The following is a 24,991-nucleotide window of genomic DNA, read 5'->3' as shown; positions in this document are numbered from 1 at the left end:
TGAGCAATCTTAACCCTTTCAGCTACCAAACACTAAAAGAAAACCTTTTTGAGAATATAAAAGAGTTTAAAAATTTCAAATTAATCTCACCTCTTCAGCTGCAGAAGGAAGCATTTTAGAAATCTCCTTGTTCAGCCTCTGTTTCCAACCCAGAAGAAAGTGCTGCAAGTCCCATTGCTTAAGAGGAGATATGCTTTTTCTGTGCTAGGGTAAACTGTGACCCAGATTTCGGTGATATTGAAGTTAGTCGACCCTCAGCTAAACTCTTATCTAACCTGTCTTGACTTGCAAAATGTTTTTAAGCACTTTTTTTTTTTTCACAAAGCCTGGATAGCTGGCATATTTTACAACTTTGCATTTCCATTATTAAAATTGACAGATGGAGACCAGTTAAAATGATATTTATTTCTGTTCCTTTGATATTTTTTGCACTTCTGCTTTTCAAGTCATCAGATGGGGGTTAGCTAAATCCTCTGAGCTACTTGTTTATAAATGGACTGTAGAGACAAGAGTATAAATCTATATGCTAAACTTGCTGGAACTGCTACAGCACTACAACAGGCCAAGGATGGATACCACATCCTTTTTGTTAACAGGACACCATCTTTATAGACCTAATCAATAAACTAATTAGGATTTGAGGTGTACTCGTGCCCAGCTTCACAGTGAGGCTTTTATGCTAAATCTACATTTCCTATATTTCTGCCAAATTAGGGACAACAGAAATTTGCCTCTGTCATGGCACATACCTGAACTTTTATTTATTGGCATATTGAACAGCAGAGACCCACTCTACATCAGAACTTAACATGTCAGTTAGAAGGAAAGATAATTTAAATGAAGCCACTAATATTTTCTCTTGTCTCTGAGAAATACATTTCTATGACATTCATTTAATCTAAAGAGTATTTCTAATGTTTTTTATGACCCCTTCATTCTCTTTGTTTTAAAGCTCCAAAACTTTCTAGTACCTGAAAACCCTTTAAGTACTGATCATTACAGAGGTAACTAATTTTTTTTTTATATAGCAATTTTCCCACCATTAATTTTTAACTTAAAAGATTCCAAATCTACTTGGAAGGGTATAGGTGGACACAGCCACTTTCTGCAGCAATCCATAAGAGGGAAACTGTGATGGTTGTCACATTCCATTGCAATTTCCAAAATTATACAGATATAATCCATAAAGCCTGAATGTCAAAAGTTAAAATTAACAGACCTGGTGTCATCAAGTACACATCATGGTTTTGATGAAACCAACAGTCCTTTCCTTACATGTAAAGTTTGAAATAACTGAATACAGGAATTGTTTATCAGAAATTCTACAATTTATTAAGCTGCGTGGAAAGGTCCTTTGTCATTTTAGAAAGAGTAATTTATTGTTTTAGCCAACAGTTTTTATCTTAGCTGCTGCCTAGTTTATTCAACTAGAATAAATCTTTCCTTAATAGTCTTCACAGGCAATAAATATTGGGGTGTGGGAGAGAATATATTTCATGTGGGAACAGGTATGGTCAAATATTTGGTAACATTTACAGAAATTTTAAGCCATTTTTCCTCTTTTTAGCCTGTATTTAGTATGAGATAGGTTCCTATCCTGAATATCCTATTCCTCAATAAATAGCATAGCTCTATACAACAATTGCCAGTTTCTTTCCATTGTATGTTTTACTGCAGGGTAATTCAGAACCAAAATCATTGTAGGAAAAAGAATAGTTAGATTGGGTAATGGGGCTAATGGAAAGTGATAATTGAGGAAGCTATGAAAGTTGGAAATTTTGTAGTCTAATAATAAAAGAACAAATGTTAATTTTGACTGCTTCACAGTAATCTGCACAGAGGAAGATTTGTGTAGCAATAGAAATCTGATCAATGAAGAAGTTGTCTTGGGATTTTCATACAAATTGTCAAGCTCTGCACATCTACTTTTTCTGGTGACGTTAGCCTGCTTGTTTAGTTGCCTCTCCTATGAATTTCTATTTCAAATTTAACTTCTAGACCCTTTGTGCATATAGTATAGTGCTGTGACAGCAGTAGGACACTACGAATCCTTACAGCACTTTGCAACCTATGCTGTGTGCTCTGTGGCAAATTTCCCTTGATTTCAATGGCAGTGGCTCTGAAACTCTATCACAGGTTTAATTTAATGTCACCCTTCTCATAATATTTTGTTCTTCTTTGGTTTGACCTCCTTTTCCATTTGGAGAGCAATAATAAGGGTTAATTGCTGCAAGTGCTCGTTGATGTAAATCAGCTGATGGCTGCCGATGAGTGAGCTGGGGAAGGTCTGCAGAGCAAAGTTGTTTTGCTTTGTTTCCAGCTCAGCATCGCGGGCGGCCCCATCCTCTCTGCAGGCTCTGCTCCCACTGAGCTGTCCAGATGGTCTGGCTCCGACTGCCTTTCCTTTCATGTAAGGTGGGGAAGTGCTGGGGAAAGTTTGTGTCTGCCTGAAATGACTCATCCCCCAGATCCCCCCAGCCTCAGCTGCTGCACAATCCTCAAAAGATCCCAACGTGTGCCTTACACCATTGTTTTCCTTTTTTTCCTTCCTAGTTTTTAATAATCTCACTGCCACATCTTGCTCCTTGAGCCCCAGAAGGATGCAGGGGAGCAGATGTTGCCCCCCCTGTTATCTCAGTAGTGTGGCAAGCTGGAGACTGACAGGCAGGACATGTCAGGACGGCTCTGGCAGGCTACAGGCACAGCACAGCAGACATTTCAGGGATTGAGGAATGTTGGGAAAAGGCCTGATTTACAGGTTTGTGAAAGATGTTACCTGGCTGAGATGTATTGGAGCTCAGTCTCCCCCCATTCCCCACTGACAGACTGATCCTTAGCTGGTAAACCATGCACACAGTGCTCATATTTCAGTCAAATCATAGCTGGAACAGCCAGGAGGATTTTAAACTAGCTTGTTTAGAAGGATAGGTGAAGGTCCAGGCAATCTAAACTCAACATTTTACCTGCTTATCAACAAAATATATTATGAGGTAATTCCTTTCTGTACCATGAATTAAAATCAAGGGAACTGGGAATTTATATTTTAAAAATCTGATACAGGTATCTTGTTGAAAGATTGCTGATTAGAATAAACAGATTTGGTATCTGTACTCCTAAACAGTTGAAAATAGCTAGAGTGGGGAAAAAATAAAAGGAGTAGAGAGGATTTTTAGATCATAGGATGACTGGGGTGGGAAAGTGTTGTCATATATATTGCAAGAGCTCTTTTGCCATTACATTGCAAGGGTTCCATATTGCTAGTTTCATACCTCCTTGATGTTTTCTTGTAGGCAGCTCCTCCAGGCACTGACTCTTCCTTGTCCTCACAGCAGCAAACTGACTCCAGTTCCTCTCAACCAACCAATCCACTCTTTTATAACACTCTTCTTACTGGCTACAGGTTAACATCAGGCCTGCTCCTAATCTTTAGTAATTGGTTCAGCTGCAACTCTTTAGGGGATAAGATTACATTCTATACCACCTTCATTTACCCTTACTGTATCCCCCTACAGGAAAGGACCTCAGAAGGTCTCTGGTCAAAGCTGGGACAGCCATGAAGTCACACCAGGTTGCTCAAAAAGACAAATCTGAAAAATAGGTCTCTGCAAGACATAAAATATACTTGCCATAAAGGGTACTTAAAATGGAGATAATTTGTGGAATTATTGAATGAGTGGGATAGGAAGTGCCCAGAAGCTGGTGGTGTGAAGATCTGTGCAGGTCAGTAAGGTCCATGGATGGCAGGAGAAGCACTAAGCCCACGGCCTGCATCTGCGCTGGCAGGACTGAGAGTGCACACCCCTCAGGGATGTGAGGTGGTGGCACAAAGATGTCTCCCCTGTGCTGATTTTAGCCAAAACCAGCACACTCCACTCAACCATTCCAAGCAGGAGACACAAATCAAACCCTAGGATGTGTTATTCCAGCCAGTAACACATGGAGGAGAATCTAGGTGTGATGGGAGATGGCCCTGTCCCTGGAGGTATTCAAGGGAGGTGGGACTGGAGACTGAGCACTCTGCTGAAAGGTGTCCCTGTCCAGGGTGGCAGGGTTGGTACGTGATGATCTTTAAGGTCCCTTCCAACCCATCTCCTTCTAGGATTCAATTATTCCATTTTCTGAGTCAAGGCTACTGTATCCATGCACTTGGTAGCAAATAATAGATGATGATTTGTTTGAGGTCTTTAAGTTTCAAACATAAATGATCTTGTGCTCGATGCAAACAAAGTCTCTCCTGGACTTCATTACGTTGGATAAAGATGGATTTGTCCCTGGACTGTGTTGCCTAAGGATGAATGATCATGACAAGATTACATTCAGTACTGCAAACTGATGCACACCTGCTAGTCATTCACATACTGGTGATTTCAAAGAGATAATTTTCCAAAGGAGAAGAATTCTGAATGAAACTGATTGGAAAATAGACAGTTCTTCATTCATGGTTTATTAGATTATCATAATTCCACAGTGAGGAAAGAGGGATACTCTTGGCTGGAAGCTTATGCTGTCCCAGTAGTATGGACAGAAATTTTAGATAAATAGAGATAGAGCAAGAGAAAATGAGGGGGGGAAAAGGAGGAATAGGCAAAAATGAAAATTTATGAAATATATCAGGTTGTAGTAGAGAAGCCAGAGGCAGAGCAGGGGGTGGCTGTCAGGACTACAACCAAGTGGGAAAAGCTGAAGGTGTGCCAGGAGCAAACAGCAGTGCTCTAGCTCAGGGGACTGTGAACATTATTGCCACATACTGGTATTGTTGCTGGTAAGGCAGGAATAGTCTTTGGCTCTGGGATAGCCTATTTACTTCAAAGTGGTTCTTCTATCACTATTTAATTTGGGAATTTCTGCCTTTAGGATCCCTTTTCTTGTATTATTGAAAATGACATGATTTCTAAAAGTCCAATGTATTTTTCATTCACTAGGTTATTTTCTTAATTATATTTGCTGGAGATAGATTCAATTGCAGTTTTGTTCACCTTCAATTTATGTTCCTATTTCTGAAGCCTTTGGCAGTCTTTCAGAGTGTCCGTACACACTGAATTTAGTCCCTCAGCTTTAGATGATAGCTCTCAAAAATTCACATGCAGTGCTTGCAGAGGGGAGAGCACCTTTTCTCTCCTCTGAGCAGGCCTACAGAATAAACCCTGATCCAAAACACTTCATTGATCTTGGTAAAGCTCTCATTTCTGCCAAACTCAGTGTCTGATGAAGTTGCAGCTACTACTCCTCCAGTCTTGTGCCAGGTTTTACAGCAGAAAGTAAAGGTTCTGTGCTACATTAATGTTCAAGTGTTGCTTTTCCATTCCAGGTGTCCAAAAACTGTCCTGACACCAAGGTCAGGATGGCTTCTCATGACAATTTTGCTCAGACAAGACTTTGGAATATCAGTTTGAGCAGTTCATAAAAATTATTTTTACCTCTGATGGTGAGGGAGAGGGGCCAGATGGGAGATAGGGAGTGGGCTTTTGTTTCAGCAAGACCTGAAAAATATTCAGCATGTACAGGTGAGGATCAAAAATGGCACTGCTTCTCCACACTGGGCTGAACACTCTGTTAAAACAGTTTCTTTTGAAGTAGTTTCATGCTTCCTTCTGTACATGAACTCTTGGCATAGGTCATCCCTATCCAGAGGGAAAGTTTTCAATAGCACATCAGGAGAGATGAAGGTGGGCAATGGGTTTCTCTAGATCCTGGGTGACAGATATTTTAGATTTGTATTTGAAACATAGCAGAATTATTTGCTCATATCACACAGGGATAATGAAATTTGTTTCAAATTCATAGAAATTTAGATATCTAGAAACATTTATTGGGAATGGATTGTCTTAAATATGTAGATTGGGTTAATCTGCCCTGAAGAGGAATTTTTATTTGCCCTGCCATGGCCATGGTTAAGGTTATGCCAGTTCAAAAAAAGGCAGCTGGGCTGCCCCACATATGCACAGGCTGCTCAATCTGTTAGCAAAAGGGGAAATATAAGAAAAGATACAAAATTCTGGCCAAAAAATATTTGACTAATAAGAATGGAACAAAAGTAACCCAGGAGTTCCTTTAAAAATACCATTCCTTTATGGCATTTCAGTGGGAAAATGGCACTCAAGGCTTTGCATTTTTCATCCCTTGGCAGTCTAGGGAAGCTTGTATCTGTTCTTGACCAACAGAGCACAGGTTAACTGGGTTGAACACCAGCCAATTAATATCCCAAGCAGGCCCCAGCTAGATGAATGTGTTTGGGGAGAAGTGTTAGGCCCAGTGTTGTGCCAGGCTGTAATATCTATAAATGACAACACGAAGCCTGAATTCACAATTGACATCATGAAATGAACATGAATTTTAGATTCAGCATCCATAATCTGTAAAGGCTGCTTACTTCTTAAGGAGATGGTTTCTAAAAGTAAAAGAAAAAAAAAAGTCTTGGGGGTATTCAAAGCAGCCTGGTTAGTGACTAGACATCTCCTTCTGCAAGAGGAAAAAGCTTTCTCAAACTACTGGGTAAGGAATAATCAGCAACAGCTGGAATTTCTCATTTGCAGACAAGCTACAAGCTACAAAGTAAAAGAGAAATATAAATTATCTGAAGAATCTACCATGAAAAGCAGCACTATCTTCCCCTCCTGGTTTCCTCAGGCAGAGACTGAACTCCTTCCAGCTGTTGAGCAACAGAGACAATTTGTAATTCAGTCCTCTCCATTTCTGTCAGATGGGGGAGCAGTGAAGTGTAAGATGGGAAGCTGAAAAAGGTAGAATTAGATTGGGTATTAGGTAGAAATTTTTTACTATAAAGGGTGCTGAGGCCCTGGCACAGGGTGAGCAGAGAAGCTGTGGCTGCCCCATCCCTGGAAGTGTCCAAGGCCAGGTTGGATGGGGCTCTGAGTAACCTGTTCTGGTGGAAGGTTCCCTGCCCATGGCAGGGATAAGATGATCTTTAGGGTCTTTTCCAACCCAAGGCATTTTGTGATTTTATGATCCACTGACCTCTGCTTGCCTGATATCACAGGAACCTCTGAAATGCAGGAAGCTTCCCAAGGACACCCCATGAATTATTAGCAACAAATCCAGTCCAGACTTGTGGGACTCAGCCTGTATTATGTCCTACAGCTTCCAGAGAAGTCTGGATTTGCTTAGTTTCAACACCCAAATGAGGAAAGGGTGTTTTCCTTGTTTTTCTACAAGCCAAACTTTATGATGTGCAATTTTCAAGACTTCCAGTGTCTAGAGGGTAGTGCAATGTTCTAGAAAGCTGCTTCTATTAATCTCACTCTTTTTGCAGTCTTTATTGGTTGTATTTTGTCAGATGAAGCAATGAATGTTTATGCCCCAGGTTTAGAAAGCAATAAAAATGTTTTATTTTCAACATGGGGACCTGTGCTTCTCTTTATTGGAATCACAGCCTAGGCCCTGTCTGGGAGAAAAATCACCAACGTGCTTGGGCTTGTGTAAATGAGGTCAGCAAGAGAGAGAAGTGTGGCAGGAGACTTTGAGTATTTTTGAATGGAAAGAAAGCATTTCCTGTAAACAAATTATGTGTGTGACTGTGGCCCATTGTATATAAATAATTTAACCTGGGCTACAATAGCCATTTGTGCTTTGAAAGGTACAAGACTTTTATGAACAGATCTAGGAAGTAATGGAATCATCAACATGGGAATGAATGAATGAATGAATGAATGAATGAATGAATGAATGAATGAATATATGTATATTTAGGTGATGCTTCTTTTTAAAATGAGTGGTCCTCAGAAAAAAGAAAAAAATGTGGTACTGCTTTTTCAGAAATTAAAGTTCCTTTAGGTAATAAACCTAAGGAAAAAAAGCTTTCTCTGCCTTTCCCTGAATTAGGACCTTTAGAGTGAACTTTTTCTATGGACAAGCTGTCCTTTAGAACTGAATTTAATGCCAGCCTTCTATTGATGAAGTAATACTGTTATGAACTCTCTCCAGTACTGTTTTCACAGGGATAACGTGTTGGGTTTTTCCTCAGGAGAGCAACAGCTCATTTCAGTGCACTCTGTGGTGCTTTGTTTGGATACACACACACACACACACACACACCTGTACATGGATTTTTGGATGCCTGTGCCTATGCAAGCAGATAAGCACTTATAAACAAAGGCTCCAGGGGAGTTACATGCCCAGAATCAGGACACTTAATTGGTTTTTGTGCTTATAAAAATCTCCTGCCAGCTGTTACAGCAAAAAGTTGCCTTCCTGTTTTGTCAGCTCTTCCCAGCCTTTGTAATGGGAAGGAAAAATGAAACAGTTTTATTCCTAGTGAGTACAGCAAATCCAGAATCCTGACCAGCACCAGGGTAAACTCAGGCTAAAAGGGTGCTCCTCCATGCCTTTACATGAAATATGTATGGGACTGCTCTGGCATCTGAAGCATTTTCTCCTTCCCTACTCACATGTCATCATCTTTAGGTCAATAGCAAAGCACACAAGGGACCTTGTACCTCTCTCTCTCTTTAACAGATCTAAGCTCAGTGCATAAAATAGGTGTTTGTGGTTGACACTTCAAAATCATGTGCCTGAATGTACATTAATAAATATGAATATCAGAAATGGACCATTTATTTCACCACTTTCTTAATTGAATCTTTATTCCCTTTTGCTGCTTTTTTCCCCCTTATTTCCCTCTAGGAGTTTGGAGCTTTAAATCATTTTCTTTCTAAAGGGTATGGTATAGATCACTTATTTAAAGCTTCAGGGGTTCCTTACTTTGCTACAGCAACTCTTTAATTTTTGAAGTGGTAGAAGCCATCTGTCTCAACAGATCATGTTCTTTTACACTGAATGACGAACCAGTATTTCAGTTGATTTATACTTAAAACAGTCTTGGAAAGGAGGGAATTTCATAAAGCTGCCAATTTCTGTGTCTTCTATTAAGTTCCTAGTGTTCTGCTCTGTAGATTGCTAGGGTGGTGTCTGTCCCTCCCAGATGGAAAAGTGGGGCACAGATAAAAAACCAGTTTTCTCAATGTCAAGAAGACAGAGAGAGGAATTAACTGAACATCTCCACCTGGTCCCTTACCAATAATTATCCTATTCCTTGAATTTCTGTGATGGATAGAAAACCAGAGGTAAATATTTGAGGAGTCTATTAAAAGACAGATATGGATGTGATGCCACTAATTTTCTTTTAAAACCAGTTCTTTTAAACTTTTCTTCTTAAACCATTTGGAAATGGTTTCCTAAACATTTTACAGCACGCATGCAGCATAAATTAATTACCCTTAGGTTTACTCTCCAATGCTGCATGAGATGGCACTGGGGCTGTACAACTGCAGCTGTGGTCCATGTGAAAACATGGCCCTCACAACAAAGCACTTATTAAGGTCATCACCAAAGTTTTTATTTTCTGGGCTGTGTTATGAAGGCAGCCTGAACAATAACCTTTTCATAAGGCCTCATAAGGACCTCTTGGTGTTCACTGTATGACCTGACACCAAAAGAATGGAAATGAAAAGACAGACAGTGCCAGCTTAGGCTTCTCAGTCTGCTGTGGCGCTGGAACAGTTAACGGCTGCTTTTCTCCTCTCCACCAAATCTGACCCCTGACTCTGCCAAATGGAATGAAAGAAGCAGATTGGGGTGTGCAAGGAGCTCTTTTTGAACATGCCTGGCAAATACAAGGAGCTTTTCTTCTCTTTCATTCTTTCTGTTGGGTGAGGAAGGGCAAGCCCTGCCTCCGACTACAGAAGTGCTCTCGCTCCGCCAGTGCTGCAGAGCGGAGAAACCTTCCCGCTGGCCAGGAAAGAGAAATTCAGCACAAGGACGTAAATGTTTGGCTCATATGGTGTTTAAAGTGAACTACAAACACCTTAAAAACAATTAGGCTGATGGGAGCTTGGGCATCACTGTCTCTTCAGAGAGGCTGGAAAGCATTTCTCCCATAATGAAGTACGTTGTAATAGTGATTTTCTGCTAGGTGAATAGACACAAAACACATCTTTGTTCGTGAGGCTTTTTATTGCAGCAGTTGTCATGAGCAAAACCTGAAAGTACTTGAAAATCCATTAAAAACACAATCAGGAATAAAAAAAAATACCATCTCTTGAAAGTTTGTCTCTGCAGACTGTAAAAGTGAGAAGTCGATAAGTATGAGACACATTTATGCAATTTAAGATTAATGATTAACTGTTAAAGTGCAGGCTTTGTACAATCAGCAAGGAAACAAAACCCTTCTATCTCTGCAGCTGCTGGATGAAGCCAACTTCTAAGTTACAGTGTGTGATAAGATGTGCTGAATCCCAGCCCAGTTGGCCATTGACCTGCAGTGAAACAGCGATTGCTGTCTCCGGGGTGTTTTGGTTGCAGTTCCCAATTCCCAAAGAGTAATTGTCAGCTGGATTTATGCCTGCTTGTGACTGCTTTTCCTCTGGTTCTGTACAAGCACCAGTGCATGACTCTGGGAATTTCTTAGACTTGGGACTTAAAATTTCTTGTCTCCCAAATTGTGTATTTCACAAAGAAAGAATGGACTAGCTTTAAATATTCATAATAATACTTGGACTTACTTACACACCACTTCTAGGAGTAAGATCTTTAATTATTTTTTTTTCCATCAAAATTATTAAATTCAGCCAGATTTTTTTCACACATCCAGGCCGTGAACAAGTGCTCAAGTTCCCAAGTTAAAGCATCATCTTGCCAACTTTAAAACATTTGGCTGGTCAGCAGGAAAGAAAAAGCTGCTTGTAAAGCACTGGAATGCATTTTCAATTAGTCACTCCATTGCTTAAAAGGCGAGGCATTAGGGACTAGGAGGAGAGGCAGGGGGGTGGCAAGGCTGATGGGGAGGGACAGCATGAGACAGTCTGGAGAGGAGCCTTTATCAGCCCCCAACAGCAGCCCTGAAGTTGGAGGCCACTCTTTAATAGCTGAGCTTTTGTTTAACAACAGGCTCCCCAGGGAGAGTGAGGTTTTCCTGGTAAAAGACCAAGATTTCTTTCAAATAACTTAAAATTGCTTTGTATGAAACAGCAACAGAAAATATGTATTGGGAAGATGCTAGAAGGTTATTTATTTCTCTATTATTGCCTGATAACCAGGCTGCTGGGCACCCTGACTAAAAGGCTGTGCTCTGGCAGACCTACCTTGGCTCCTAAAATATTTTGAGTGAGATAACACCCTTGAAAGGAGATTAAATAACAAACCCAAACTGCTTACTATACTTGGTTTATTATCCTGCCCAACACTATGAAGTTCTCAGTCCAATAGGACTCTGGTAAAGAAAGAGCTGGGGGGGAAAAAAAATCTCATAACATAAAATCATCTTTCTATTGCTCAGTAGCCATAACTGCTTTTGCTTTTTTTAAATGCTTTGTCCTGTACTTGACCTTCAAATGTTTGTAGCTAGCTGATCTGGAACTTTTTTGACTCCACAGCTGTCTAAACTAAGGATGATGACATTGCTTAGAGATCCTTTTGTGTATGTGTGTATACAGGAATGCTGTTTTCAAAAGTATATATATATATTTATTTTAGCATGACTCAAAATCTTGGAGAGCTTCTACTTCTTTATCATATTAACTGAGAACCAGTAAGTTCTCAGTGCGGGAACGTGTCATGGCATGAAAGACACAAATTCCACAATAGGCTGGATTTCAGCAGGTAGAGAAAATTTTTGGGGTTGTTGCCTTCTGGCTAGCAGTAATAAATTTGCTTTAGTAATATTTCACAGATGTGCTGGTGGTTTCCTGGCAAACAAGCTGAAGATCATAGGAAATTTCTTTACTCAAAGCATAAAAATAAAAGTTTTCAATACAAAACCCTCAGCCCTAACAGAAGAAACAATTGGCTAAAAGCTGAGCAGGAGTCCACAAGCTAAGCACAAGAGTTAAAATAATTTTACAGTGAGTTTCTGTTTCTGTTTTATTTGTTTTCTCCTACTATAGATACATGCTGTATGAAACACGTGAGGCTGTTTTGGAAAATCCATTGCCTGTTGCAAGTTCCTCTGTGCTAAACTTGATCTCGTAGTTTTATTTTTAGAAGGCTCAGAGTTGCTGTCCTCAGTGTTGTAGGAAAAGCTGGCAAAATGCCAGCAAGGTCCTGCAAAATGGAGACATGGCTTTCCTTCCAGACACAAGAATCTGAGATTAAAAAAATAGAAATAACCACAAGAAGTGCAAAAGGGAAAGGAATAAGTATATTTACTCCTGCAGTAGAGTTTTCATGTGGATATGTTGGCAGAAATAATGGAGCACTTTCTGTGGGAAGACAGTGAAAAATGTATCTATGGAAAGTATAAGATGTACTTGTTAGAGATAAAATCCTTGAAATAGACATAGTTTGTGGAAGTTTGGGATGAACAGAATAAGACACTGAGCATATTGGTGCAGTGGGGTACAAAGACAGAACATCTGCCCCTTTCTGACCTTGACCTGCAACAGGATGTGACAAGGACACAAACTTGGCTTGTCAATGTTTCAGGAGAGGTCAGGGTATTCTGATTTTTGTTTTCTTTGAAGCCTTTCTTAATTCGAGCCTGGCCATCAATATGTTTGCACGATATGAAATATTAAGTGAGAAGTTTGCATGGGAGAATAGGTGAGTGTAGCTCTAAAACCATCAAATGTGGCAATAGGGTAGAGAGGAAAGAGAAAAGGCAAAGTGCTGCTACCACTGATGTCCTCCCCAGCCTCAAACGAGGGATTAACACCTATAACAGTGGTTTCAGTGGTTTACAAACTATTGGGAGGAATAAAAGAGACATTGGCCAATCTGTTTTTATTTGCTTTCCATGCTAAAAAAAAAAATTTTAAAAAAAGAAATTTCCTCCATTCCACAAAGACACAACTGAATTTAATTTTCCATTACAAGCATCTTGCCCACCTCCTGTAGTTAAACAAATATAGTGCCCAGAGTTTCCAGAGCAGGATAGAAGCCTTATTTCTGCAGAACTGCTCAGAGATATGCGTGTATCAGGTGAGAAACACCCTCTGCCCCGCAGGTTTTAGGAGAGGTGGAACATTTGTAACCCCCAGCTGTCCTCCATCTGCACCTGCAACCCCACCATCAGCTGTCCCTGATGTGTTTTTCCTCACTGCACCCCTCTGAGACAAAGCAAAACTGTTGGAAGCATTGCCTAGGGGAGGATGTAAGATCCCAAAGTCTGAACTTGAGGCCTGACTCGCTGGGCTGATCAGCAGATAGGGCCCCACGGGCTGAGCTTCACCTGGCGGGGCAGGGAGGAGGCGGGAGATGACTCAGAGCGATGCTCTGGCCTTGGAGCAAAGAAGGCATTTCGTATGAAGGTCGTTTAAAACTGGTTGTTTCTGTTTGACCACTATCAGCTGGCTGCTGTCTGGCAGGCAAAATGGTCGCGTGCTCTTTTTTTGGGCGGTGGGAACCCTCAGTGTCACCTTCTGGCCGGGGCAAGGCTGAGCTGCCTTGGTGCCGCCGGCCAGGGGGGCTCAGGCTGCTCAAACCCAGCCCCCAGCAGACCAGGGAGCCCGAAATGGTTTAGGCACAGCTCAAGTTTTTATCTCACCAAAGAAGGAGCTAGTGGAAGATTTAAAAGTTTATTATGTCTTATAATACTCCTTATTATGTTTCCATGAGTGTGTCTCACACTACCAGATCTCCCAAATCTCTTTGTGACCACCATATTACTGCTTCTTTTAACATACAAGGGCTGATCTTACCTTCTTTTTTTTTTCTTTTTTTTTTTCTTTTTTTTGAGAGAGAGAGAGCTGGCAGCAGAGGGAAACTAGGAGCATATGCCTGTGATATAAATATCAAAGTGGAAGTATCTACCAATTGGGGTAGTTTGGTTCTGACTGAACACTTCATAAGGTACTGTTTTGCTTTTTTCTCCCAAAGAATTTTAATTCGGGAATTTCCAGAAATCCTAATGAATTGGTGGAGCTCAAGGAGAGGTTACAATCATTTGCAGTAGGAATGGAAAACATTTAGGAGGGAAAAAAATGCAAAAGAAATATTTAAATAGAGGAAAATCAATGTCAAAAAGTATTACAGAAACACAAAAGAAGCCAATAAACTCAATTTTCCTAAGTAAATACACACTATCAGCAGTTACAGAACTTTTCATATCACCATAGTAATCTGGAGGATGCTTTACCATTTATTTTTTAAGTAGAAAAAAAAAATTGATTTAATGGAACTATATAGACACCTTCTCCCCTTTCAAACATCCAAAGGGTTACATCTGGCTTTGCATGATTAGACTTTTTATTATTCCCCCATAATAGCAGCCTTGCTTTAGATCAGTGCATTTCAAGCACAGCTTCTGTGTTTAAGTCTATCAATCCTAATAGATTTAAAGAACAGAGAGGGGGGGGAGAAAGATTATTCTGTATTCTAAAGGTTGTGAACTGCTTTTAATGCGTGTGTCTGTCTCTCCATATGGGGGTGAGGGACAAGGGGAGGAGGGAAGGGTGGGAGAGGAGTTGCATTAGAAAGTCCCTCCTTTAAAAGTGTCAAACTCCAACCTGCACAGAACAGGGAAAGGGAGACCACCACCGACCCTCAGAAAATAATATAAAAACAAACCTCAAAGGTAGAAGAAAATACCCAAAAGGAGAAGACTGCAGCTTGCAGTAATCTGTAAATGATTGCTGGCAAAGACTGGAGGCTTCGAGCTTGAGCTGTGTTTGCTCCAAAAGAAAGCCAAGAAGGACGGTGTTAATAAAGAGAGATTTAACTGAGGGCTGTGCTTGGAATAAAGTGGACTACAAAAAGGTCAAATTTGATCAGTTGGAGCAGATTACAAGGGCTTTAAAAGGTAGTGGTGAAGAAATGAAACTGGGACTGTGAAGCAATATAGCACAAGATTGATTTTGGGGGTGGAGAGAAGCTGGGACAAGTGCTTATCAGCTTGAGAAGGAGGAAGAGCTGTGCTGGGTTTGTTGTCATTCCCACACTGAGTAGAGTACTTGCTGCTTTTGTGGTTAGCCTTCCCTGCCGTGGTTTTTCTTCTTTTTTTTTTTTTTTTTCGTTTTTAATATACATATTTTATTATTGTTATTCCTACAATGGTGTCTATAATCTCTGACTTGGATCCTCTGAAAAGCTGGAAAGTTTTAAGGTAGGCCTATGTTTTCTTCTGTTTGGTACAGGCATTTTGGGGTTAGCCCTAAATTAACTGGAGCTTGAGTTATAATCGAAATGCGAGCCCTGGGCTTAAGTAAGAAAGGAGTTTCTGGTAGTTAGAGCCCTTTTAAGATACAGCAAAACCTTTAAGCAGATGTTTAGAGAGACCCGAGAGAGAATTTTTAAATATACTTCTCAGTGCTACAGTGCAGTGAGGAATTCTTTTTTTTTTTCCTTATTTCTTTTTAAGGAGAGATTGCTCTGTAAATTCAAGCTAATAGTAAAGGCTCACACCAGTTGCAACTGCAGCATTAACTCTCTGCTTTCCTTGCTGTGCTCCGCATGGAAATGAATGGGAAACTCTAGAGAAGCAAAAATAAACAGCATGAAAGTTGATCAAGAAGTGGAAAATAGTTTTGGGGGAAGGAAGGGGGACTGAAGTGCTTATTTCATGCTGTTGAAACTTCCACACTTTGTTGTCTCTCTTAAGGCATGTGTTTGGCATTTAAAAGTTGCTACTTTTTTACCTTCAGCACTTGGGTGTTTTTTTTTTTAATTTGCATAGTGAAAAATTGCCATTTGAACTGCTAAAAACGGTAAGGGAGAGGAGAAAAATCCCCATTAATGTTTGCTGCAGATATTGAAGATCCACAGTGTTAAATGTCTGTGTTTAAGGCTGCTGAAAGTGCCTGGTTTTGCCTTATTGAGAATGCAGGCGTATAAAAGTTTGCAGATGGTTTGCAGAAACTTCTCTAAGACATTGGAAACATCTGGGAGTGTCGATGGCAAAATTATAAAATTATTTAAATGTAAAGTTGCATAGATACCCCTCAGCTTTTTTTGCAAAACTTGAAGCTGCCTGTACTGAATATTTTTTGAGTAAGTTACGGGGATTGGGGCTATGAATTGTGATATTATTATGCTATATATGTAATAATAATATTTTAAAGTATACTTTAGATTCAAAATACAATTTTTTTAAAGAACTTACTGTGTTCTAAACTGAAAGAAGAAAAACAACACTTCAGAGTCAAAGTATAAAGTCTACTTACATGACTAAGGTTTTTTCCCTCACTGAACTTTCTATTTTAGGAGTTTAAAATTCCCTGACCATTTTCTGAGCCTCTGTGCAGGACTGGGCACTGAGACCCTCTGTCCTTGCCCGTGGTGTGAGACTTGGCACAGGGGGCTTGCTGCAGGCTTATTTTATTTTACTTTTCAAGGGGTTTGGGACTGTTAGCACAGGATGATGAGTTTGGATTTGACTCCAAAAGTTCCATGAGGACTCAAAGGCAGGGATGAGGAGCGCGGGGCTGGGGACCAGCAGTGGGGCAGGGACCGGAGCCGGGCTGGCTCCTGGGACTCACCACCAGCCCCTGAATGCCACTGAGGGGCTTCTGCAGAGCCCCTCCTGTGCTGCCTGACAGCACGTGTGCTCCAGGAGAGCTGTCCTAGGAATTACTTTAAGTTTTATCGAGCTCTATGAGATTATTTCTGATTGCTCTGCGAGACAAGTCAGGTGATGTCAGGTTTGGTCAGAGTTGGAGGATGGCACAGAGGACATGAAAGTCAAGAAGATTTAAGGAAGAGACAATGTGGCCCTCTCAAAGAATCCTGTTTTCTTTTTTAAAAACCCGTTTTCCATACCTGTAAAAGGAATATCTCCCAGGCACTTTTCCCCTACAGCATGCCTGAAGTTTCCCAACTTTGTGTGTGAATGTGGAGACTGCAGCTGTACGGGCACAGAGCAGGTCAAAGGTGTGATTAAGTCTGGACATTTCTGTGTGGTTTCTGTGTGCGATGAGAGCAGCAGCTCTGCACACATGTGACATTGTGCAGCACCACTGCAGGATGCAGAAGGTTAAGAGGTGGCAATAGGTAATATGAGTAGTAATGTGAGCAGAATGATCACTGGAAGGAAAAAGAAAAAGAGCTAGAAGTCATCACATAGCTCATATGGCTTGTGACTTATTGAACTGCAATACCACTTCTACTTTTCTTATATATTTCACTTCCTCTTCTGTGGGCCAATTTCCAACCTGTTTGAGGCCTCTGAAGTTCCTGGTTTTAGTGTGCCCCCCAAAGAAGCCTGTAGCTAATATTTATAAGAAGTAGAGGAATGTTTGTGTGTTTGTTTTAGGTGCACAAACCAATTCTTTCAGGCTCAAATGAGTTGATGTAGCAAATGCCACCACCAGCTCTAAACCGCTGTCCTACACTGGTAAATTCTCAATTTTGTTTACTTTTTGCACCCCCATAATTCATTCTGTGACTCCACCATAGTTTGGGGCCTGAGGATGCAGATCCTGTGGAGGCAGCAGGTGGGAATATTTACATTGGGACTTCAAAATGCCCAGGGGCTCAGAGAAGCCTTGGTGCTGGTTACCCCCATGTCAGCTGAGCACAGCTCCTGCTCCCCAAACCTTCTGGAAGCATTTCCCTTGGCCTCTGAATAAAGGTAATAATGAAGGGAAAGGTACAATATAGCAACAAAGGAGGCCGTGGCTGGTGGTGAAGCCCAAAAGGAGGGAGAGGTTGTGTTGGAGCATGAGAGGGGATTTTGCTGGACTTCACCCAGCTAAGCTGGGACAGCTAGCAGAGGTGTAAAATAAATGGCAATATGATGTGTGTGTATATATAATATTACATCAGGCCTCCCTCTTTGGTTGTGTCTGTCTGGAGTGGGACAGTGAGAGCTGCAATAATTTCTGCTAAGTCTCACCTTCCTCTAGGTGCAAGAGCCCTAAACACAGTTTAATGTGCATTTTCTTTCACTGGATTTATTCAGAGTGGTCCGAGCACCAAAGTTACTGGGAAGAGAATGCATAGATTCTTTTTTTTCCCTCCTGTTGTCTCCTTTGGGATAAGCTCCCAGCATAAGATCTGTGCTGTGACATGAGCACACCACTGCCTGATCTCCCTGTTCATAGTGGAGCTGCAATAAACACCATGTCCTGTTCTATTCCTTGCAGCCAGGAGAGATTGGCAAAACTTCAAGCCTTCAAAAAAAAAAAAAAATCCTTTAGAGCCTTCCCAGCAAACACAGTGTGCTGGCCCAGCCCTCTGCAGACACAGAAATCTCATTTACCATCTTCAAAATGAAGTGGGAGCTGGGATGGAGACCCCCTAGTGAATAAGAGAGACCAAAATCAGCTGTCTTGATTCCAGAAAAGTCTCTTATCCCTCTTCAGAACTTCTGGCATGTGGTTTTGTTCCTCATATATGACTGGACAATGGTTTCTGAAGCAACCTGTGCTCTGGGCCCCTACAGCAGCAAAAGCAAAGCTGTAGCCTGGCAAGGAGGCACAAAAAGGAGGGGAAAAATAATTCCTCAAGGCCACATCTCTTCTGTTGCTTTTCTGCCTTAATTTGGCTCCAGCAAGGCTAAATTCAGCACTATAAATCACATGAGTTACCTATGCAGGGAAGACCTTGTACCCCTTTGCATTCCTGTCTGAAGAAATATGTGACCTTTCCACGGCACATTGCTAGGGAAAAAAAAATTAAAAGTCGGTTTTAACTTGGCTTTGCAACCTCAAGGTGAAATCCAAGGAAAAAGAGTAGGAGTTTTTACTCAGAGGAGTGGTCAGCCCCCAGCCTGGGAAGCAGGGAAATCTTGGTGTCTGCTCTGCATGCAGATGATTGGAACTCCACGAGTCCTGTTGAACCGGCCGGTCCAACTTGGCAGGTGGAGCTGGGAACATCTTGTTTCACACATCATGTGTCAGGCGGATGTACCAATTCAAATGTTCTCTCCAAAATGTCTTTTTTTTTTTTTCCACCACACACACCATCCAAACATCCTGTTAATGGTTTGGTTTTTCAGGAAAAAAAAAAAAGTGTTTTTCATGCTTGGCAAATCAGCCCAGGAGAAGCAATTTCAGCCGTGTTGGTATATGCATTATGACCTGTTTTGGGCAAATAGTCCTGTCCCTACATCCACCCCTGTTACTGCCTGGGAGTTGAGGTGGGTTAAATAGCTTCAAAATGTTCAAACTGGGGAGGGGGGAGGAAAGCAGACACAACAGCTAAAATTTGGCTGTGGCCACAGAATGATAAATTGAGCAAAGTTTAAGATGAGGCATTCTGTATTGTATTCAGTATCTGAACAAACCAATTCATGCATGGACTCCCAACACACAAATGCTTGGAATAAGGACTAAAAAAAGAAAATATTTCACTTGTGCTTTACTCTGAGGACCTGGACAATGTTCTCTTCATCCAGTATTCAAGAAACAAAAGAAAACAAGCCCTGAAAGTTTGGCCCAGGGACACAATGCTGGACTCCATCGTCACCATGAAATACAGAAAATGGAATTTCAGATGTCAGTGGAGAATACAAATTCCCTCATAACTGCCACAATATGCTTGGTTAAAAAAATAAATAAGTGTGGAAAGAGGGTGTGTGTATCTTGTAATAACTAAAAACACATTTTAGAAATGGCTTTCCAGTTTACCAATCCAAAAAATGCAGATGGTGTCAGAGATGGCACTGAAAGAGGTGTTAGTGAGGGTTACACATGTCCCAAGTTGTGACACAGATGAGAATCACCAGGGGGATGGTGGCTGTTGCCAAGCTCTGATAAGCTAAACATGAGCAGCAAAACACAGTGTGGATTCTTCTGCTTTCAGTCTGAATGTCTAACTCTACAGTCACTCAAGTGAATAATACTGGGATGAAAAATTAAGGCCAGCTGCATTGAAGTATGAATTTTAAAAATTTTTAATTTTATTTCTTATTTGTGCTTCTTTTGCACTTTGTAGAGGACAATATGGGCAGCTTTTCTCAGTTTGGTTTTTTTTTTTAGTTTTTTGGGGTTTCTTTTCCTCTTAAAAAGGTAGGATCTATGGGATGATGCAAGCAGTCAAGACAACAGAAAACAGCAGATTAGGATGTAACACATTCCTGCATTCATTGCTGATGGGTGAGCAAGTCATCCAGTCCTCCTCTAAGCCTGTGCAGATTTATTCTTGCATCTTCATTTTCCCCTGATTAAAATTCACCATCACTCCTTTCAATAAGAGGTTATTCTCCACTGTTTTGCTAAAAACAATCCACTTTTCATATCAGGTTTGTGTACAAACTCATCACATCTTGTTCATTTGGACATGAGTTGTTAAATCTTCCAGGTGCTTTATGGGGGATTTAAACATCCAATTCAAATGAATGATCTCTCACAAAGAGGTTTGCTTACTGCTGCTGCCATGTTCCTTTGCCTAATTATTTGAATTGCCCTAACCCCTAAAACATGATATGAACTGACTGCACCAGCAGCACAGCTGTCTAGCCAGAGTCTGTGACAGTGAGGTGCAGGAACACTCTGCCAGTGATCTGCAGTTCAGGGACTTGTGCCAGCAGCTATGGCTTTTCCTTGATGGTTCCTTCCTCCATGAATTGATCTGACTGGTTTTGCAGCTTTAACTTTGAGTCCAGAACATCTGTCAGCAAAGAAATTCTGTGGTTTGGCACACTGATGGCAGTTGTTAACAAAGCAGTGCACTGGAAAGGCTCTTCTGCATGTAAATTTGTCTTGTATCCATGTTTTGGGACATGTGGAAAGTGTTTGGAGTGGATTCCCTGCTAAGGCCTTGAGCCACGGATTTCAGGTTCCCTCCTCTTGAGGGGAGGTGGAGGTTGTGCTGTTTCTTCATCTATTATACCCCAGAATTTCATTCCTGACTGGTGATTTCTCACCCAGTTCCACAGGTAAGATGTGCAGCATCCATGTTGCAGGAAGCAGGAAAAAGCAGGATCGTCCTTTCCATCACACGTTACTTAATGATGCTTTCCTCTACCATTTTCTCAAATTTCTTAAATCAGTGGCAGTCCTAATGTACTCCTGCAGGTCTTTCCTAACCCATCCACTCAAATTTTAGGCTTTGTCTGCACTCAGTGGAACTGAAATAAGGAGGAAGTTGCCTGTACAGAGGAAAGGTACCTGGGCAGTGGCAGCCTGGCATTGTCCTTGAGAGGTGAGGTTATAATTTCATGCTTTTCCCAGGCTTTCTGTGTTACTTTGGAAGTGTTAGCTAAGCTCTGTGTGCCCCAGTTCCCAGAGGTAAAATGGATAATATCTCTGTTAATATCTCTCTTATTTACTTTGGCTATAAGAGTTTCATGGCTATACAGATGTACAGCTCTGTCCTATAAAGCCCTCAGCACTGGGGGCTCAGCCTTGGGCTGGGCTTTTCATCACCTGCCCTCATAACAATGATTTAACTGAAACTAGAATTTAATTCTTTTGAGGGTAAATAATTCCTTCCTTGTTTACTAAAACCCCTTCTTTGTTATTTTTCTGCCTTTGCAAGATAGCACCAAGGACCAGGCACACAAATTCCTTGCACTCACCAGCTTTTTTTTCCAAGCAGTTGTTAGGCTTTGGGTTTTTTGAAGAGAGCTTCATTAAAGATGTCTTGCAACTCTGCTAGTCCCAAGATGCTGTACCAGGGAGGGAGAAAAGGAAGGGGAAACCAGAGAGATTTGTAGTCTTTGTTGCTAAGATTTTCCATTGCTTGACCTGTGCAAGAGATGAATTTCTTATCTCTTAGGAAAATAACTATTCCCTTTGGATGTTGTCTGATGGGTATCATTGTCTCCCAACAAACCTTTCAGACTTCAGGAGCTCTAATACTCCTGAAAAATACTCTGTAGTAGTAAAAAAAACCCTTACAATAACCTAAGTTTTACCATCCAACCTTTTTTATATGAGCAGCTGAAAGTGCTTCTACTGATTATACTCTAATTTTCCTTAATTAAAAAAAACCCCAAACCTAATCTCATATTAATTGCATTTTTATATCACTTTCTCAGATTTTTTATTTCTTTGATTGCATGTGTTTCCTCATGTTTCATCACAAGTGATAGAAATTCCTCTTTTTTTTTCCTCATCTGGGAAAGTCCAAGCATTCCTTGAATATAGAGGCATGTTGTCATCATTCACTAGAGGACACTTGTTTTTGAGTTGATCCCAAGCTGGTATTAGTGGACCACTTTGTTACTGAACACCTGTTGACCTGCAGACACTGACTTTTCTGTTGCAGTTCATTTGCTTTTTACAACTGAGTTTTAAAAGCGAAGATTTTTCTAAAGGTAGGAATATTGGGAGGCTCAGTGATTACCACGGTTGTTCTCTCTCTTTCGTGGAATGGATGGATTTCAGATTATTGGAAAAACTTGTCATGTCTGTTGTGCTGGATTTTGGTTTTTTTCTTCAGTTACCAAGTTAAACTGCCTGTAGCCAGTTATCTTCTAGAAACATGTTGTATAGATAATTTTTATCTGTTAAAGAATTAATGTACTTGTTCAGGTAATTTTGCAGTACTCTTCAGTAGTAGACTGATATTCGCTTTAACATACCTGAATGGCTGAGTACATTTATGTATTAAATTAGTAGATGAATGGAACCAGAGCTTTCTTGGGGTTGAAAATCTTGGTATGACTTTTGAGTGATTTGATTAAGGGTAGTCCACCCAAGGATTTGTAAGATACTATGAAAAGCTTTCAAGGGGGGAGAGGTTAGGGGTTTTTTTCCTTTAGTTTTAAGATTCCAAGTTTTATATTCCAGGTCCCAAAGAAAACAGTAATCTTATAGAAAGGACTAAAATGAGCCTTTGAAGCAGTGGACATTTCAGTTCTGAAAAATATGTAGTCTTAATAACTGTTCTCCACAAAGAATAGGCTATAAATCCACAATTTAATTAATCTCCGTGTGTCATCCGAGCATGACTCTACCTCTTTTACTAATCCTGAACTAGGAGGCACTGGCAGATCTCAAGCTGAGGCTACCTAATTCTGCAAATAGTAACTAAAATCACCTTCAAGCATTTTTGCGATGAATTTAATATCTCAATCTCTTAGGATGCAATTAATCTTTGTTCTAAGAAAGCAGGCAAGGGGTTACTGCATATTAATCAGAGGTGGTTTCTAGTTACTGTGAGGTTTGCATAGATTTCCATGCAACATACTTGAAGAAGTTCTGGGTCCATGATCCCTGTTAGGTATTTGAACCTTAATTTCTATGTGCCCTTTTATTAGAGGTGCGGGGAATGTTGGCTCACTTGGTACATCCTAACTGGGCATCCTTTCTGCCCTGGTGTGGTCTTGGGGAAGAACTTTGGTGTTTCTGGCACTGCAGAGACTCAGGGGGGTCTCTGTAGCCCTTGGACTTCCCCCTTGTTGGAAAAACTGACCTTGCCAAGAGTTGTGAAATGTTGTTGACTGGGGTCAGGTTTCGGCTGGAGACGCCAAAATAAAGGATTTATGTAGCCTGGGAGGAATTACGAGCTTGGAAGGGGGAGATAGGTATTAAAGGTCTCAAATGGGGTGATGGGGAGAAAAGTGTTTAAATACTGATGTAAACTTTTATTGACTCCAAGAGGAATTAATTGGCAGGGCCTTTTATGTGACTTTTGGAGTTAGATTTCCTGCTGACTCAAACAGACAAAGCTCCATTGAGCAAGATCTAGACTTAGAGTAACTGGGAGTTGAAGCCCATGTGTTTTGCAGAAGACTTAACATCCTTCTCTTATACATAAAGTTCCTGGATCTAATAGAAGAAAAAAATATCTCGGTCAAAGTACTTACTGTATTAATTAATTCCAGCCTGTGTTTTTGATGACCAGTTTTACTCTATCTGAAGTCTGGACTCTAAAAACCTCTTGAGAATAAAGTTACATTAAGTTTTAATTTTCTAGCTATTTTTTCTTGTGCTTAAAAGAAACAGATGACCCAACTCTTTGCTCTTTAGTTAGCCTTCAAGTAGACTAATAAATTTACTATAATCTATGAACAAACTTAAACCAATGACATTGTAGGCTGCAGACAAGCTGAATAAACTAACTACATAAGTTGCACATGAACTTTAAATTTTTGGGAAGCAGTGATAGGAGAAACCAAATTTGCTTTATTGCAAAGTATTTTTTTGCTAAATATTTGAGCTGAAACTTTCCTGATTTTTATAAATATGGTGGGGGCAGAGGGCTGGGTTCGGGGTTATTTTGGGGGGGGGGGGAGGGGTTTGGTTGTTGTTTTTTGGGGTTTTTTGTCCTTCCTGCATAAGCTGTTTGTATTTTTAAACCAGAACAACATGATTCTGTACATCTAGCTCTGGGATTGCTCCTAACTGAGTTTAGATCTCCCTGCTGTTCACTGAGAGTCACAGCTACATCTGTAGGAAGCAAGTTGCTCTGTTTAGCATGAGATTAATTAAAATCTGTGGTTAGTGAGAGCTTACATCGTGCACACAGTTATTCTAAGTGTAACTGCAGAGTCTTGGTACATGATGCCCTACAACTGGCTAGATCACTATTTTATGTGGACTTTGTGGTCTCCTCATCTTTGCTCTCAATTTTTTTCATAAGAAGAATTTAAAAGCAGTTTCAGCACTTCACACCCACAAGAAAAAGCAAGTTGTTCACTCAGATGTCCCCTAACTTAAAAGCACCTTCTGTAGCAATAGTTTCTATAGTAAACAACAATCTGAATTTTTCTATCTCAGCCTGGGATGCAGTTATTGTAGTTTACATCCTTTTTTCTGCATCTTATCTGCAGATAATGTACAACCAGGCACAGCAGAGTGTCCAGCAACAGAAATAGGCAATTATTCTTGCCGTGACAAAATAGCCCAAAAAAAAAAATCTGATCCTGCTGCAAAGAAAATTTTGTTCAGATATTTGTGGTTGAATAAAGGTAAAAAGAAGAATGAGCATGGAAGAAGCTGCAGGTTCAATTCCAGGAGGCATGACTCTGTCCTATTCATGCACATGAGAAATTATCTTGGCCAGAATTATTTTTGTTGCAATTACAGATGTTTGCTGGGCATGCATCACTGCATAAAATTCCTAGGAGAAGACCACAGTTAATTTCCAGATGGGGGAAAAACCCCAACAAAACAAATCAATCAAACAAACAAAAAGCAAAAAATATGTAAAACAT

The 24,991-nt window shown here is 40.5% G+C and overlaps 1 protein-coding gene across 2 annotated transcripts in view; it reads left to right on the top strand.

Moving 5' to 3' along the window:
- The window catches only part of CELF2 (CUGBP Elav-like family member 2), a 550,570-nt gene that overhangs the window by 157,540 nt on the left and 368,039 nt on the right, over positions 1–24,991 (top strand). The window contains exon 1 of one of the 2 annotated variants that reach the window (XM_066551020.1): positions 14,987–15,052. The exons of the other annotated variant lie outside the window; for it this stretch is intronic. Coding sequence (XP_066407117.1) covers positions 15,000–15,052 — 53 coding nt within the window. The 5' untranslated portion in view covers positions 14,987–14,999. Of the gene's footprint in view, positions 1–14,986; positions 15,053–24,991 lie in introns of those variants that run through there. 2 annotated transcript variants of the gene reach the window in all.

Source organism: Molothrus aeneus, chromosome 5 (genome assembly GCF_037042795.1).
Source record: "Molothrus aeneus isolate 106 chromosome 5, BPBGC_Maene_1.0, whole genome shotgun sequence".
Lineage (NCBI taxonomy): Eukaryota > Metazoa > Chordata > Aves > Passeriformes > Icteridae > Molothrus > Molothrus aeneus.
The sequence above is the reverse complement of the archived record's forward strand: the minus strand, read 5'-3'. Positions and strand labels throughout refer to the sequence as shown.